Source organism: Dendrobates tinctorius, unplaced genomic scaffold, assembly GCF_039654945.1.
Source record: "Dendrobates tinctorius isolate UK_male_01 unplaced genomic scaffold, ASM3965494v1 ptg000021l, whole genome shotgun sequence".
NCBI lineage: Eukaryota > Metazoa > Chordata > Amphibia > Anura > Dendrobatidae > Dendrobates > Dendrobates tinctorius.
Genome location: NW_027361689.1, coordinates 13,355,186 through 13,372,346, shown reverse-complemented (window position 1 = coordinate 13,372,346; position 17,161 = coordinate 13,355,186). Strand labels below are relative to the sequence as shown.

The following is a 17,161-nucleotide window of genomic DNA, read 5'->3' as shown; positions in this document are numbered from 1 at the left end:
TGCCCTGATCTCCAGGAGATTGATGGGGAGCGCGAGCTCTTGGGAGCTTCAGCGACCATGCGCTGTGTGATGAAGAAAAACCGCTACCCATCCGAGGAGACTGACGTCGGTGGTGATGACCTGCCACCGGAGAGGAAGGAAGCATTTTCAGGCCAAGACTGAGGCGGAGAGTGTCCACCAAGTCAGGGACTGCCTCACCTTGAGAGGCAGTAGAATGGGCCAGTCCAGGGAGCGGTCCTCTTGTCCCAAAAAGAAAAGAGGGCCAGCTAAAGGAGACAGGTATGGAAATGAGCAAATGGCGCTGCCTCCATGGCGGCAATCATTTTCCCCAGAACTCCCATGCAGAACAGTAGGGGAAGTGGAAATGGCCGTCTTAGATCGCAGATCCCCGGGCAGGAAAACACAGGCCTAAACCGTGTCGAACCTCATGCCCAGAAACACCAGGCGCTGTCCTGGGATCAGGGAGGACTTCTCCCTGATTACTTTCCAGCCGAGACGGACCAGAGTGTCCTTGGTGATCTGAAGACTAATTGCAGTCTCGACGGGATGGCCCTTTGATCAAAAGACTGTCCCAGTAAGCGATTATGAGAATCCCCTTGGAACGAAGCATGGTCATGACTGCTGCCATGACCTTCTTGAATTCTCTGGTGGCAGAGGCCAGGCCGAAGGGAAGAGCTGTGAACTGATAGTGATTCTCCTGGATCGCAAACCGTAGTAATCTCTGATGCTGAACACAAACAGGAATGTGAAGGTAAGCATCCTGAATGTCTACAGAGCAAAGAAATTCCCCCGGTTCTATGGAGGCAATTACCGAACTTTGAAACTTCATCCTGAAATGACAGATCCCAACGTTACAGTTCAGTTGCTTGAGGTCCAAAATCAGATGGAGAGATCCATCTTTCTTCTGGACTACGAAAAGATTGGAGTAGAACACTGAAAACTCTTTTTTTGCCAGTGAACGGGTATGATTACTCCTATGCGTAGTAGGGAACAGATAGCCTGCAGAATACCTGGGGGTGTAAGCCAGGAGTCTTGGTGGTCGAGATTGAAAGAAACGTCCTTCCCGTGGGGCGGGGGAAGAACAGTCAATTTTGTAGCTGGAGGTCACGATCTCTCTGACCCAGGCATTGTCAACCACCGACAACCAGATAGCCGGCCTTCCACCCTGGAGAAATTCCTGGGTGGGGGTGACCTGTCACTTCGATGACAACCTGTTGGCATGAGTCCCTGAGGGCTTGGAGGAGGGACCCTTTGGCTACCAGTGAGGTGCAGATTTGAAGAATGGCTTCTTCCATTCCCCTGGGGCGTAAAGAGAGGTCCTGCTTGAGAGGAAAGCCCTAAAGGAGAGAAGGACCGAAAGTAATGAAATTGGAGCGAGCTCTTCCTATTGAATGGATGTTTAGGTTTGTACTGAGGAAGAGAAGTGCTCTTTCCTCCAGAAGAATCCGAAATTATTTGATCCACCTTGGAGCCAAACAGTCTGGAGCCTTGGAAGGAAAGGCTGCTGAGGGACTTTTTAGACGGTAGATCCGCATTCCATGCTTTCAACCAGAAAATGTAGTTTATAGCAATGATGTTGCTTGAAACCCTGGCTGAAAAACTGGCTGCATCCAAGGAAGCGATCAGAAGGTATTTGCCGGCAAGGGCAATTTGGTTTGCCAAATTGGCCAGCTCATCCGGAGAGGCTGCCGCAAGAAAACCCAGACGAAGCATCTTTGCCAGGCAGACATGGCCTTTGCCACCCAGGTGGAAACAAAAATGGGACTGTCACGAACCGGGGGTGTTTGGTTGCCCCCAGTTCGTCAGGGGATTTATTATATCCCACTTTTCTGTTCCGGTTTGGAACTTGCAGCTCTCTGGCACCCCCTTTACCCTCAGGTCAGTCAGGGCTGTATATGTGAACAGAAGAACAGGGCAGAGCCTACCCGATGTCAGCGACAATCAGCAGATGACTGTGTGTGTGTGGCTGGCTGTGTCCCGCTGTGGCAGATGTCTGCAGGTTAGAAGAGGTCTGATGCCGAAGGCGCATGAAGCATAAAAAGTGCAAATAAAAGCAGTGCTTCAGGCAGGATTACAATCTGCTGAGGCACAAGTTCCGATCTAGCATTGGCTGTGCTGTGTCACAGCAAGCACGATTCAATGCGGTGGGCGTGCCTGATATGCCGGCAGGTGTATAACTTAAAGTACCTCTCCTATTCGCTAAATCGCCTGGGAAGTGTACAGGCAGAGAGAAGGAACTCAGTGATAGGAGCAAAAGCACGCCGAGAAGACACGTGCTGCGAAGCGGGAGCGTGGCCAAATCTGAGCGGGAGAGAGGTGGAAGCAGCGAGACCTTCTTTTGGTCTGAAAAGTTTGCGCATTTTAAACGCGAGGTTGTGAGTGGCCGGGGAAGCTGGTGAGGAGGCATGGCCGAGAAAAAAAGGGGGTTGGCCCACAAAGTATGAGATTGACCAGGGATAAATGGCCACAGCTGTGCGAGGATTGCTGCACTAAAGCCGCCCTGTCCCATGTGGTGGTCAGATGAAGGGACGGTAATGATTTTTAGACCTGCCACGCAAAGCTGCGGGGAGGGAAAGATACATACCTGCAAGGTGAGTCCTGATCCCTCTTCACCGATGAGGATGCCTTCAGGAGCCCTCAGGTGAATGAGGGTCACTGGTATGAGAGATCTTCCTTCATGCAGAAGATGGCGTCAACCTCTTATAAGAAGGGGGAAGGCCACCACTGGTGACCACCATCTTCATCCGAGCCCTGTCCGAGGAGAGGGGTGGGGTGGGAAACAGGCTAGGACCGGTCACTGGAAGTCACCATGAAGCACCCGTAAAGGTGACATTGGGTTAGGTCCTGCCTTGCAGGCCCGAGAGAGGGCGATGTGGGTGACACCACACTGCACTCTCCATCGCATAAGTAAGGGAAAACCGGATGGGAATCTACACCATGTTACCCTAAGAAAAAAAGAACCTGAAAGACCATGGGAAAAGATTACTGAAAACACGACAGGAAATCTGAAAAAAAAAATGCGGATCTGGGATCCGATCCAGGTCCGCCTCTTACAGACTCTAAGCTTAAACTGAGGTGCTTTGTGCCTGTTGGTGGGTGTATACTACTGGGGAGGAGCTATTTTTCCTTTTTTGCCTAGTGTCAGCCTCCTAGCGACAGCAGCATACACCCATGGTTACCTGTATCCCCCAATGAAGTGTTAAAGAAATCGGGCTTATGGACCACTGTACAGGACCATTTGGTTCACAGGAGAATTTAGTGTATTTTAAACATAGAATCACACGGTGGTATGCCAAACATCTGTGGTGGAGGCACAGCTGAGGTGTGTTGGAGGCCTTTGCTATTTTACAAATTCATCAGTTAGCTGGCTTACAGCACAAATAAGTTATCAATTCAGAGAATTGGGGCTAGTCATAGGAGAAGGAAGTGAGCAGACAGCAAGCACTGAGGAGAAGCAAGGTGCTGCTGGGAAATGTAGTTTATCAGTGTGAGAATAAAATCTGGGCTACCCGACGACTCTTTTTTTAAATACTGATTTTACTGATTTATTTTACTACATGGACATCCCCTTCTCAATCACTATGTACACTCGTGGTTAAAAATGTTGGTACCCCTCGTGTAGTGACAGAAAAACCCACAATGGTCACAGAAATAACTTGAATCTGACAAAAGTAATAATATATGAAAATGAACAAATGAAAGTCAGACATTGCTTTTCAACCATGGTTCCACAGAATTAAAAATAAAACTCATGAAATAGGCATGGACAGAAATGATGTACCCCTGAAAATAATGTGACAAAAGGGACATGTTAAATCCCGGTATGTCCACTAATTGGCATCACAGATGTCTACAATCTTGGAATCAATGAGTGGGCCTGTATAGAGGGCTACAGATACTCACCGTGCTGTTTGGTGACATGATGTGTATCCCACTCAACATGGACCAGAGGAAGCGAAGGAAAGAGTTGTCTCAGGAGATTAGAAAGAAAATTAGAGACAAACATGTTAAGGGTAAAAGTTACAAGACCATCTCCAAGTAGCTTGATGTTCCTGTGACTACAGTTGCACATATTATTCAGAAGTTTAAGATCCATGGGACTGTAGCCAACCTCCCTGGATGTGGCCGCAGGAGGAAAATTGATGTCAAATCAAAGAGACGGATAATACGGATGGTAACAAAAGATCCCAGAAAAACTTCTAAACAGATTAACAAGCTCAAGGAACATCAGTGTCTGATCGCACCATCCGTCGTTGTATGAGCCAAAGTAGACTTCATGGGAGACGAGCAAGGAGGAAACCATTGTTTTGTTTTTTTAAATTCGTTTATTGAACAAAAAGGAGAATAACATACATATTGACTTATGATAATAAAATACACGCATAGCCCTTACAAATATACAGAAAACAGCCGGTTATACAGTTGACTTTCACAGGCTTTTATCATATTGTTCATGCAGATACTAAAGAACATTAGCCTTTCAAGTATACAGGAAACAGCCAACCGGTTATACATTGTGAAGCATGTATATCAGTTGACTTTCACCAGCTGTTATCATATTATTCATTCAGATAATAAAAAACATTCCTAAACTACAACTATATCAACTGGTGCCTACTACTGCGCAGCCTAATATCTTATATCATGTTATCTCACATATGATGTCTCAATTTTGCAAAGTAAGGTGAGAGGAATTCCACCTCTCCTAGATCTTCTCAAACTTGCCCGGGCATCCCCTATTTTGATAAAGCGTACGTTCGTATGGAACAATCGAGTTCACCAGGTCAATCCACATTCTAAGGGAGGGACACGAACCCCCCATCCACCGTAGTGCCAACACCTTCCGTGCCATAAATAGTGTTTCACGCAGAAAAATCCTGTCATAATGACCCCAATTCTCCTCATCCCATACCCCAAACAAGCAGACCAGTGGTCCTAGAGGAACCGGGGCCCACATCAAGGATGACAAAAGCAGGGTCACCTCTTTCCAGTACTGTAAAATAATGGGACATTGCCAGATCATATGAACAAAATCCGCATCTGGTGAATGACATCGCAGACATTCTGATGATTGAAGTCGATCCATTCTGAAAAGTCGTGTCGGAGTTAAGTATGATTGATTAATTATATACAGCTGCATCATTCTATTATTAATAGATGGTGATACTCCGATCGGAGATTCCAGGATCTCCTCCCACTCCTCCCCCTGAGCACCAGGGATTAGTCTGTCCCATTTCCTTTTAATAGAGCTTATAGCAGATTCCGTTCCCACCGACAGCATGTACGTGTATAAAGAGGAGATGAGACCCTGGGGACCCTGCGAATTAAGGATTCCTATCAGAGGCAGAGATGAAATAGTACGGTCCACACCCCCACATCTCATGTGTGATTGAAGAGCCAATCTCCGTTGTAAATAACGGAAAAACTGGGATCTCGGAATATCATGTGCAACCTGTAATTGCTCAAAAGACACCAAGGTCCCCTGGTCATACAAGTCTCCCATCGAGGAAACATTATGTTGCATCCAAAAAATAGTGGATGGGTGGTTCAGTAGTTCTGGGAAATAATCATTATTCCACAGCGGCATTTCAGCTATAAAATCTTTAAACCCAATCGCTTTCTTAATCTGTCTCCATACTAATCGCGCCAGTCGGAGCAAGGGTAGTAGACGAGGGACATTAGTCCTCTCCAACTCAAGGAAACCTAGTGGGCAGTCAGTTCACGCAGCATGGAGTAGGTGGCATTCCGAATTGTGGAGGCAACTACCCGGCATCCATCTATTTAAAGCTTTAGCTTGCCCAGCCAAATAGTATAAGAAAAAATCTGGTAACGCCGCCCCACCTCCCTTTTTTGGTCTCTGCAGGGTGGTCAATTTAAGTTTGGGCCTAGTTTTCCCCCAGTTAAAAGATATGATCTGGGAATTGAGATTTACAAAGAAGGATTTGGGTACCACTACGGCACTATGCTGAAAGGAGTAGCTAAGCATGGGGAGTAATATCATTTTAATTAGGCTTATATGTCTGGCCACAGACAGTGGGAGTTTGCTCCAAGTTGTGAATTTCATTTTAACTAGTTCCAGCAGTGGTTGAATATTGAGCTGTGAGTCAAGCGTACTATTTTGTGATATATATATATATACACACACCCAAATATTTAAAACTAGATACAATAGGCAGCGAGGAGAGAGCTTCTAGCTGGGGCATTGGGGCGTGAGAAAGGGGTAGCAGAGCGGACTTCTCCCAATTTATATATAGACCTGAGTATTTACTAAATCTATCTATAATGGCAATTACTTGTGGTAGAGTCTCCTCCGCTTCATCCATGAATATCACCTATCGTCAGCATATAGACCAATGGTGTCTACCCGACCCGCTATATTTATACCTTTAATACCAGGGGAAGATCTAATACGTATTGCCAATGCCTCAATCGCAAGCGCAAATAGGGCCGGGGAGAGGGGGCATCCTTGACGAGTCCCCCTATGCAATGGAAAAAACTCAGACAAGGAGTTGTTCACTATAATACGGGCTTTGGGCTTCATATATAGTATTTTGATCCATTTTATAAATTTATCCCCAAAGCCATATCTTTGTAAGCACGCGGAGAGGAAAGGCCACTCAAGAGAGTCAAAAGCTTTGGCAGCATCTAGCGATGACAATGCCCACTTGTTGTCTGGCATTAGAGAGCTATATTGGGCTATTTACTGGACCTGTCTGATGTTAATGGAAGTGCTCTTACAAGGCATAAAACCTGTTTGATCAGAATGTATAAGGCTCAATATAATCGAATTCAGTCTGGTACTGTAGCTAGAATCTTAGTAAAAATTTTATAGTCCACATTTACTAACGAGATAGGGTGGTAGGATCCACATTCCAAAGGGTCCTTCCCCTCCTTAAGCACTATGATATTGGCTTCGTAAAAGGATTCAGGCATAGATTTCCCTTCCCAAATTCCCCGAAATACTTTAACAAAAAGTGGCATTAATATATCCTGATATTTCCTGTACAATTCAATAGGGAATCCGTCCGGTACAGGGGCCTTCCCGGAGGCCATGTCCATTATGGCACTTTCTATCTCCTCCGCAGTAAATTCAGCTTCCATAAGGGCCCGTTGTTCAGGATCTCATGTAGGGAATGTCACATCTGACAGTCTAAACACCCCAAGCTGTCTCAGTCACTTTTAGATTCATATAATGACCTGTAATAATCATAAAAACAGCCAAGTATTTCTTCAGTTGAAGATACCAATGAATCATCCGGGTTACGAATCTGTACAGTCATGGCCAAAAGTTTTGAGAATGACACAAATATTAATTTTTACAAAGTCTACTGCTTCTTTTTTTCTCATGGCAATTTGCATATACTCCAGAATGTTATAAAGAGTGATCAGCTTAACAGCAATTACTTGCAAAGTCAATATTTGCCTAGAAAATTAACTTTATCCCCCAAAACACATTTCAACATCATTGCAGCCATGCCTTAAAAGGACCAGCTAACATCGTTTCAGTGATTGCTCCATTAACACAGGTGTGGGTGTTGATGAGGACAGGGCTGGAGATCAATCTGTCATGATTAAGTAAGAATGACACTACTGGACACTTTAAAAGGAGGCTGGTGCTTGGCATCATTGTTTCTCTTCTGTTAACCATGGTTATCTCTAAAGAAACACGTGCAGTCATCATTGCACTGCACAAAAATGGCCTAACAGGGAAGAGTATCACAGCTAGAAAGATTGCACCTCAGTCAACAATCTATCGCATCATCAAGAACTTCAAGGAGAGAGGTTCCCTTGTTGCCAAAAAGGCTCCAGGGCGCCCAAGAAAGACCAGCAAGCGCCAGGACCGTCTCTTAAAAGTGTTTCAGCTGCGGGATCGGGCTACCAGCAGTGCAGAGCTTGCTCAGGAATGGCAGCAGGCAGGTGTGAGTGCATCTGCACGCACTGTGAGGCGGAGACTCTTGGAGCAAGGCCTGGTCTCAAGGAGGGCAGCAAAGAAGCCACTTCTCTCCAGAAAAAACATCATGGACAGACTGATATTCTGCAAGAGGTAAAGGGAGTGGACTGCTGAGGACTGGGGTAAAGTCATTTTCTCTGATGAATCCCCTTTTCGATTGTTTGGGACACCTGGAAAACAGCTTATTCGGAGAAGACGAGGTGAGCTCTACCACCAGTCTTGTCTCATGCCAACTGTCAAGCATCCTGAAACCATTCATGTGTGGGGTGGCTTCTCAGCCAAGGGAATGGGCTCTCTCTCAGTCTTGCCTAAAAACACAGCCATGAATAAAGAATGGTACCAGAATGTCCTCCAAGAGCAACTTCTCCCAACCGTCCAAGAGCAGTTTGGCGATCAACAATGGCTTTTTCAACATGATGGAGCACCTTGCCATAAAGCAAAGGTGATAACTAAATGGCTCAGGGAACAAAACATAGAGATTTTGGGACCATGGCCTGGAAACTCCCCAGATCTTAATCCCATTGAGAACTTGTGGTCAATCATCAAGAGACGGGTGGACAAACAAAAACCTTCAATTTCAGACAAAATAAAAGCATTGATTTTGCAAGAATGGACTGCTCTCAGTCAGGATTTGATCCAGAAGTTGATTGAGAGCATGCCAGGGAGAATTGCTGAGGTCCTGAAGAAGAAGGATCAACACTGCAAATATTGACTTGCTGCATTAACTCATTCTAACTGTCAATATAACCTTTTGTTACTCATAATATTGTTGCAATTATATTTCTGTATGTGATAAAAACATCTGACAAACACACACAAAAACCAGAGGGCAGCAGATCATGTGAAAATATAATATTTGTGTCATTCTCAAAACTTTTGGCCATGACTGTAGTATTGTATTTGAGGTGTTATGTTGGCGCACCAAATAGGCTAAGAGTTTGCTTGCCTGGTTTCCCAGCTCAAAATACGATTGGCGAGTAAAGAATAGTTTACGCTTGGACTTAGTGTCCTTATGCTGAGCATATAACCTCTGAGCAGCCAACCACTCAGTCCTGTTACTGCTAGTTTGGTTAGATATATATGTAGCCTCTGAATCTTTCAATCGCCGCTCCATCTCATCATCCTCCCTTGAGGTTACCCTTTTAATATAAGAAATTGTGGAAGATAAGCAACCCCTCAGATATGCCTTAAGGGCATCCCAAAATAAATTGATATCTTGAGGCTCTGGGTGGGACGAGATGAAGCAGTGCAACTGATCGATCGTTCTGTCTGGAGTCGCCATTAACTTTAACCAAAAAGGATTCAGCTTCCAGAACATCCTATTATTTGGCTGCCCATATTTAAGTTTAAGAATGACCGGACTATGGTCTGAAATCCCCCTACTGCCATGTTCTATGTTGTCTACCCACATCGCCCGACCGCTGGATCCGAATAGATAATCTATGCGTGATAGAGATCGCTTAGTGGATGAGTGGCAGGTATACTCCCTTGATTCAGGGTGACGCATCCTCCATAAATCTAGCCACCCGCTACCCTCCATAAATAATGACAGTTGGGTCACATTCAATGAAGAGACTCCCCCAGACATGCCTCCCTCTAATCTCAATTTGTCAAGGTGGGTATTCATGACCATGTTGAAGTCTCCCATGCAGATAACATCCGCGTCTGGATGATTTAAGGCAAAGCTCATTGCTTTTTGAACAATGGACGTATTGGCCGGTGGGGGGTTATAAACACATAGGATTACATATTCCCTGGTATTTATCAATGCATGTACAAAGACAAAGCGACCTTCAGGATCCCTCCGGGTCTCCCTGGCTTCCCATCTAACGTCTCTATGTAGCAGCAATGAGACCCCTCTCAAATAACTAGTGTGAAATGCATGGCCAGACCATTGTACCCAAGGTTTCTGCACGCACCGAGCAGTATCTGGTCAGATGCGTCTCCATCAAGGTCACAATGTGAGGATGATAATGTCTAATCTGCGAGAAAACCTTGATCTTTTTTCGGGGGGCCTTTATACCGCTCACGTTCCATGTCATACATATCATCTCAGACCCCATACTTACTCCATTGAATATGGCATACAGTACTACCCGAGCAGAATTTAGAGGCACCACATAGAGATTGAGATTGCCATTGGCTGCGACTTTTACCTAAGTAACAATCAAAACTATTGTAAAAAAGAAAAAAAAAACAGGAAACAAACATTAGTGGAGCAAAGTCTCACGCTCCTAGGAAAACACAAGCAGGGGGATACCATCACTGATCAGTGTCCGGTATAGTTGGTAAACTGGGTACCTGTAAGGAGAGCCCCCATTAGACCATTAATAAAAGAATTTAGGTTAGTAGTAAGTATATTAGGATTCCTTTGCAGGGGATCCCATATGAGACCGCAGCCACTCAGTCGCCTCCGCTGGATCCGTAAAAAACACAAAGGAGCCCCCATGTACAACCCGGAGCCGGGCCGGATAGATCATTGAGTATATAACATTTCTCTCTCTGAGCCGCTTCTTTACATCAATGAATTGTGCCCTCTGTTTCTGAAATTCCATGGAAAAGTCCGGGAAAATCGAGATCACGGCATTGTTGAACTTGATGGGGTCTTTTTGCCGTGCAAGGCACAGAATAGTGTCTCTGTCTTTACAGTTGAGGAGACGTGCCAGGAAAGGTCTAGGTGGGGCTCCCGGAGGAAGGGGTTTTGTAGGGACCCAGTGAGCCCTTTCGACAGCAAACATTGGAGAGAATTCATCTCCCAAAGAAGCCTTAAGCCAACCTTCCAGAAATTGCTCAGGTTATTGACCTTCTGAGCGTTCCAGCAGACCAATGACACAAATATTGTTCCGATGCATTCTGTTCTCCAGGTCGTCCGCTTTCTGCCTCCAGGCATTCACAGAACCTGCCGCTTTCGTTAACTTGGCCTCCATATGCGCGATGGTGTCCTCCACCTGGGACACTCTTGTCTCCACTTCTGTAATGCGTTCCCTCATGGTTTGCGTATCCTGTCGAAGTCGTCCCACCTCAGTATATATGTCCTCTATTTTCTCAGGGATGTCCTAGTCAATGCGATGGCCTGCATCAACTGTTCGGACGCCTGTTTGAGGGTCAGTTCTTCCTGCTCAGATTCTTCTTGTCCCCCAGATGAACGATTTTTACGCTGAGCTTGGGAGGGATTGGTTCTAAGAGATCGTGCACTTTCAGAGGGATCGGGTCTGGCATATTCTTTCAACTTTTCTGCTGCTCCTGACCCCTTAGAACGATTCATGATCAGTGGCAGTATATTACAGCAAGATAACTGGAGGCATATGCTCCGGTGGTTTCCCACGTCAGATGATAAACACAGCAGGGCTATTTATTAAATGATTGCAGCCCAAGAATAATTCCCACACAGAGGAGCCACGTGAGCTTATGAGGACAGCGTCCGGTGCCGAGTCAACAGGATTTCTTGCGGCGGGGAGGGGGATCCGCAGCACCCACAGAGAGCAGCAGCAGTGAAGGGAGTCCACAAGCTCCCACAGTAATGGCGCCAACGGGTATAGCAAGTATAACAGTAGGGGGGGAGAAAACGCAGGGCCCAATCTTCCAGGGCACTCACCGCGTGTCCCCTCTAGTCCTCAGAATGGATGTTCACTACCCGGGTGGCGTTGCAGCTGTGAAGGCCGACGCCGCAGCTCTCACTGCCAGAGCGCGCGTCTAAGATTGCCGCCACCTCGTGCAGGCCCCGCCGTCCGTCCCGGCCTCCCCAGCAGTTAGCTCACCAGAGCCGCTCCGCGTCCTCCCACGGGAATCCAGGGGTGTCCCGATATCGAGGGGTCCAAGTACCGCCAGGTATATTGCAGTGATAAGGTCTTAGTTGCAGGATAAGGGCAGGATTCTTGGGAGCTCTCCCAACATGCGTCCTCTGTATTCAGCTACATAGCCACGCCCCCCCGAAGAAACCATTGTTGATTTAAAATCATAAGCCAGACTGGAATTTGCCAAACTATATATTGACAAGCCACAGAGCTTCTGGTAGAATGTTCTATGGACTGATGAGACAAAAATTGAACTTTTTGGCCAGGCACATCAGCTCTATGTTCACAGATAGAAAAATGAAGCATATCAAGAAAAAAACACTGACCCTACTGTGAAACATGGAGGAGGCTCTGTTATGTTCTGGGGCTGCTTTGCTGCATCTGGCACAGGGTGTCTAGAATCTGTGCAGGGTACAATGAACTCTCAAGACTATCAAGGGATTCTAAAGACAAATGTGCTGCCCAGTGTCTGAAAGCTTGGTCTCGATCCCAGGTCATGGGTCTTGCAACAGGATAATGATCCAAAACACACAACTAAAAACACTCAAGAGGAAAACTCCGGACTATTCTGAAGTGGTCTTCTATGAACTCTGACCTAAATCCTATTGAGCATCTTTGGAAAGAGCTGAAACATGCTGTCTGAAAAAGGCAACCTTCAAACACGAGACAACTACTGGAGCAGTTTGCTCTTGAGGAGTGGGTCAAAATACCTGTCGAGAGGCGCAGAAGTCTCATTGACAGTTACAGGAATCGTTTGATTGCAGTGATTGCCTCAAAAGGTTGTGCAACAAAATATTAAGTTAAGGGTACCATCATTTCTGTCCAGGCCTGTTTCATGAGTTATTTATATATATATATATATATATATATATATATATATATATATATATATATATATATATATATATATATATATATATATATTTTAAATTCTGTGGAAGCATGGCTGAAAAGCAATGTCTGACTTTCGTTTGTTCATTTTCATAGATTTTTTATTTATCATTACTTTTGTCAGATTCAAGTTATTTCTGTGACCATTGTGGGTTTTCCTGTCATTAAATGAGGAGTGTCAACAATTTTGACCATGTGTGTATCTATCCTCCAAGTAACATAATGACACCTATACTTAGCTCCGGTGCTGGCGCTGCTCCAGCTGTGTCAGAACTTGCTCTCCCAGGGCTCACGTGATGTTACGCCATGTCACTCTCCTCTTGATGTACGTTGACATCTGGATGAAGTCAGAGATGCGGCTCCTCTCACTTCCTCCAGATGTTTAGGCAAATCAAAGTAAGGGACAGTGAAGCGGCCGATGAATGGCCAAAGGGGTCTCGTGACATAACATCTCTTTTATGAATGAAAAGTTCTGCATTTTATCTCTGGCAAGAAAGTTTGGGTTCATGCTTATCTTTTTTTAACTGCGATCTTCAACTTTTTGAAAAACTGATGACCATCAATTTGCCTTATGCCCCTTGCACATTTTTTGGAAGATTTGATTTGTTCTGCTACATATTATTTTAATCAAAATGAGCATCTGATCCTTGGCATACAGGAGAGGGCAGACATTTACCTTTTTTACAAGATCCAATTAATGTTTTAATATTAAGTATGTATTGTTAACCAGACTTATCAATCATGGTGGTGGGGGAAGCATAAGTTGCCCCCACAGGAGATGGCTAGTGATCAAACCCCTGTTCAGCCAACTACCCCACACACATCCTCTTTACCTTTCATGTTTTCAGTCGGAAGAGGCAGACGAATATGTCCTCTGACCACCGTTTTAGGATTGCTGTTCCCAGATTTTATTGAGGCTCTGGTGTTCCTTTGTTCAGGTTCCTGTTTACGGACTACAATCGATTATCCAGTGTTGGGGGAGAGACGTCTATGGCAGAAATGATCGCCACACTGTCTGATGCCTGCGAGAGAGAGTTTGGTTTTCTAGCAACTCGACTCTTCAGGGTGTTCAAAACTGAAGAAACACAAGGTACTTGTTCACTTGCTACTCTATTCTATTTCCTTTGGTGCCAGAAAGTAGACTTCATCTCTGGCATTGTAGAACGTCTATAGATATAACAATTTAGAGATAGGATTTGCTAAGAACGTTGAGCGACGTTGCAAATAATTAACATTTTGTTTTATAGAATAGTGATTTTTGGCTTTCATTATTGATTATTCTGAGCCAGAGCTCCATTCACAATTCACCGAAGGACTGCAGAGTCTGTACAGAATATGATCTGATGATTCAGAAATAGACTTTTCTCTATCGCTTCATTGGGGGACACAGAAACCATGGGTGTATGCTGCTGCCACTAGGAGGCTGACACTATGCACAAAAAAAGGTTAGCTCCTCCTCCGCAGTATACACCCCACCGACCGGCACTAATTTCCTCAGTTTAGCTTAGTGTCAGTAGGAGGTGGACACGGGTCTTTCATTAGACCCATATCTACCTCGGTGTGCGTCGTTTCTTTTCAGGTTTTCGGAGGGATACAGAGTGAATGGTCACATCTGTAGTCCCACAAAGAGACTGAGTACGGCGTGTACTGCCACCCCGTATCCTCATAGCTCTCTACAGCAGGACCCAAAGCCTCGAGCACGGATGCGTGTCAGGCATTCCAGAGGTCCTCGTCTCCCACCCACTCGCCCACCAGAGCCTGTCAGTGTGGCAGAGACGCGGACATCCCTCTACATGGATGATGAAGGTACCAATCTTCCCCCCCCCCTGCACTTATCTCGCTTCATCTCAGCAGCCGGGCTGCAGGCAGGGATTCATTGGAGACGGTCGCCGCGGCAGGGCAACGTTGCTCCGCGCTCCCCGGCGGCCGCCGCATCTACTCCAGGCCCCGGCTTCAATTTGGGCCTTGCTTGGCGTCGCGGCCACGCCCCCCGCCTTCTTCCTTAGGCGGGCTTCTCTCCCGCCCGTTTTAGGCCCGCCCACCGCTCATTCCTTTGGTGTCTGCGCTCCTGAGGTGGCGCTCGGCCGACCCACTACTAGCCTGCTTAGTGGCAGCAGGCGGCGCCATCTTTGGCCTTACTGCGGTTAGCCCCACCCACTCCTTCCTCCCTGTCTCCTCAAGGAAGTGCGCGCTTTCTATCCTGCTCCTCAGGCTGCCGCCATTTTCTCAGCCTGTCAGCCGGTATCCGTCTCCTCTATCTGTGGCCCTGCAGACGAGCTGTGCAACATCGCTGCCGGAAACACCTACAGGACACCGGACCGTGAGTAGCTCTGCCCTGCAGACTGACACCCTCCTCTGCCTCCTGTCCCCCAACCTTCCGGCACTACTTCAGTGACTTTCTTTCATCATGTCTAACTCTAAGCCTGATTGTGCTCATCCTCCTGCGTCCTCCTCTTGCACCTTAGTCAAGTTCTTTGCATGTTCTTCTTGCAAACGCAAACTTCCCTCGGGTCAGTCCACTCCCCTCTGCCTCGACTGCAGCAATCCTATTGAGCCAGCCGCCCAGGAGCCCCCTATTGCCCCACGTGACAGTGAATCCCCCATTCCTGGCTGGGCTTCTTCTCTATCACAATCTGTGACAGATCTCACCAGGGTGTCCCAGTCCCTAGTGGCCGTTCTTGATAAGTTGCCCCTGGACACTTCTGCGGGATCCAGCAGGTCACAAGTGGCTCCATCTGAACCAGCCAGCTTGAGCCGCAAAAGGCCGGAATCCTCCCCTCGCCCCAGCTCACCACATAGTCCTTCCCAGCAGTCTCCTTCTCGAGCCTCCTTGCCCGAGTCAGGCAAAGCGTTCTCGGATGCGCCATCCGAAGAGATTTTAGAGCTAGATTCGGACCATACCGCGGACATGAAGGTTACGGTACAGAACCTCATTGCAGCGATTAGCCACACCTTCGAGATCACGGACTCCCCTGCGAAACCCTCAGATCAGGATGTTTCGTTCAGACGGGCAGAAGCACCTTCAAGAGTCTTCGCTTCTCACTCTGAGTTTGACAAGCTCCTTACCAGGGAGAGAGAAAATCTGACCAGGTGCTTTCAAAGAGGGAAGCGTCTCGGCGTTCTGTATCCATTTTCTCAAGAGTTCACCGACAACTGGTCGGCCTCCCCCTCTGTAGACGCTCCTGTGTCCAGACTATCTAACAACATGGTTCTTCCGATCTCAGGTGTGGCGTCTCTGAAGGATTCTAATGACAGGATCATAGAATCCTTAGCAAAGTCAGCATTCAAAGCGGCTGTGACGGTGCTAAGTCCTTTCTTTGCTTCCACTTGGGTAGCAAAGGCCATAGCTACTTGGGCGGAGGACCTCCGCCAAGGCAATCTTGATGGAGCCCAACCGGAGCGACTGGCCGAGCTAGGCAACCAGATCTCCCATGCAGGAGAATATTTGGTCTCTGCCTTCTTAGATGCCGCGTTTTGCGCAGCTCAAGCGTCCAGCAACATAGTTGCAATCCGGCGTACAATTTAGCTTAAGGCTTGGCAAGCAGATTTGTCATCAAAAAAGTCCCTTACCAATCTGCCTTTTCAGGGAGTGCGTCTCTTCGGATCCCAGCTGGACCAGATTATTAAAGACGCCATTAGGGGCACAAGCTCTCTTCTCCCTCAGTCCAAGCTTCGTAGACCCCCTCCAAGGCGTCAGTTTCGGCCCTTTCGGTCTTTCCGCCGAGTCGCGACGGCAGAACCTTTTTCCAACCAATAAAGGCTGCAAGCACGCCAGGATAGGAAGAAGGTCTCCTTTAGGCCCACTCCCTCCGGGCGATCTCACTCCTCCCAGGGCAGATCCTCCAGGTCCAGAACTGGACAATCCACATCGGGCATGACTATCAATAAAGTTCCGAGGTGCCTTCCCAACTTGGCGGCCGACTCCTTTTCTTCAGAGACATCTGGCTTGCCTCGGTGGAAGATGCTTGGGTCAGGGAAGATGTATCCTCAGGATACAAGATAGAGTTAGTTTCCCGGCCCGGGGATCGCTTGTTCGAATCCCGACCTCCAAAAGACCCCGCCTTAGTTCCGGGTTTCTTTGCATCCATCGCCTCTCTTCTCAGTTCCGGGGTGATTGTGCCCATTCCCGAAACAGAACGATTCACAGGTTTTTACTCAAACCTGTTTGTAGTGCCGAAAAAAGGCGGCGCGGTTCGGCCCATTCTGGATCTCAAGTTACTGAACAAAAGGGTCCGCCTGCAGCATTTCAGGATGGAGTCCCTTCGTTCAGTAATCGCTTCCAAGGAGGCTCAGGAATATACACTCACTGGCCACTTTATTAGGTACACCTGTCCAACTGTGTGTTAAGACTTAATTTCTAATCAGCCAATCACATGGCGGCAACTCAGTGCATTTAGGCATGTAGACATGGTCAAGACAATCTCCTGCAGTTCAAACCGAGCATCAGTATGGGGAAGAAAGGTGATTTGAGTGCCTTTGAACGTGGCATGATTGTTGGTGCCAGAAGGGCTGGTCTGAGAATTTC

General features: G+C 46.9%; 1 protein-coding gene across 4 annotated transcripts in view; it reads left to right on the top strand.

The window, feature by feature from the left end:
• The window catches only part of KIDINS220 (kinase D interacting substrate 220), a 182,492-nt gene that overhangs the window by 66,168 nt on the left and 99,163 nt on the right, over positions 1-17,161 (top strand). For all 4 annotated transcript variants that reach the window (XR_012230825.1, XM_073568178.1, XM_073568177.1 and 1 more), the window contains exon 16: positions 13,575-13,726. Coding sequence is in view for 3 of the 4 variants with exons in the window: in XM_073568178.1 (XP_073424279.1) it covers positions 13,575-13,726 (152 nt within the window). In the remaining variant the exon portion in view is untranslated. The remainder of the gene's footprint in view (positions 1-13,574; positions 13,727-17,161) is intronic.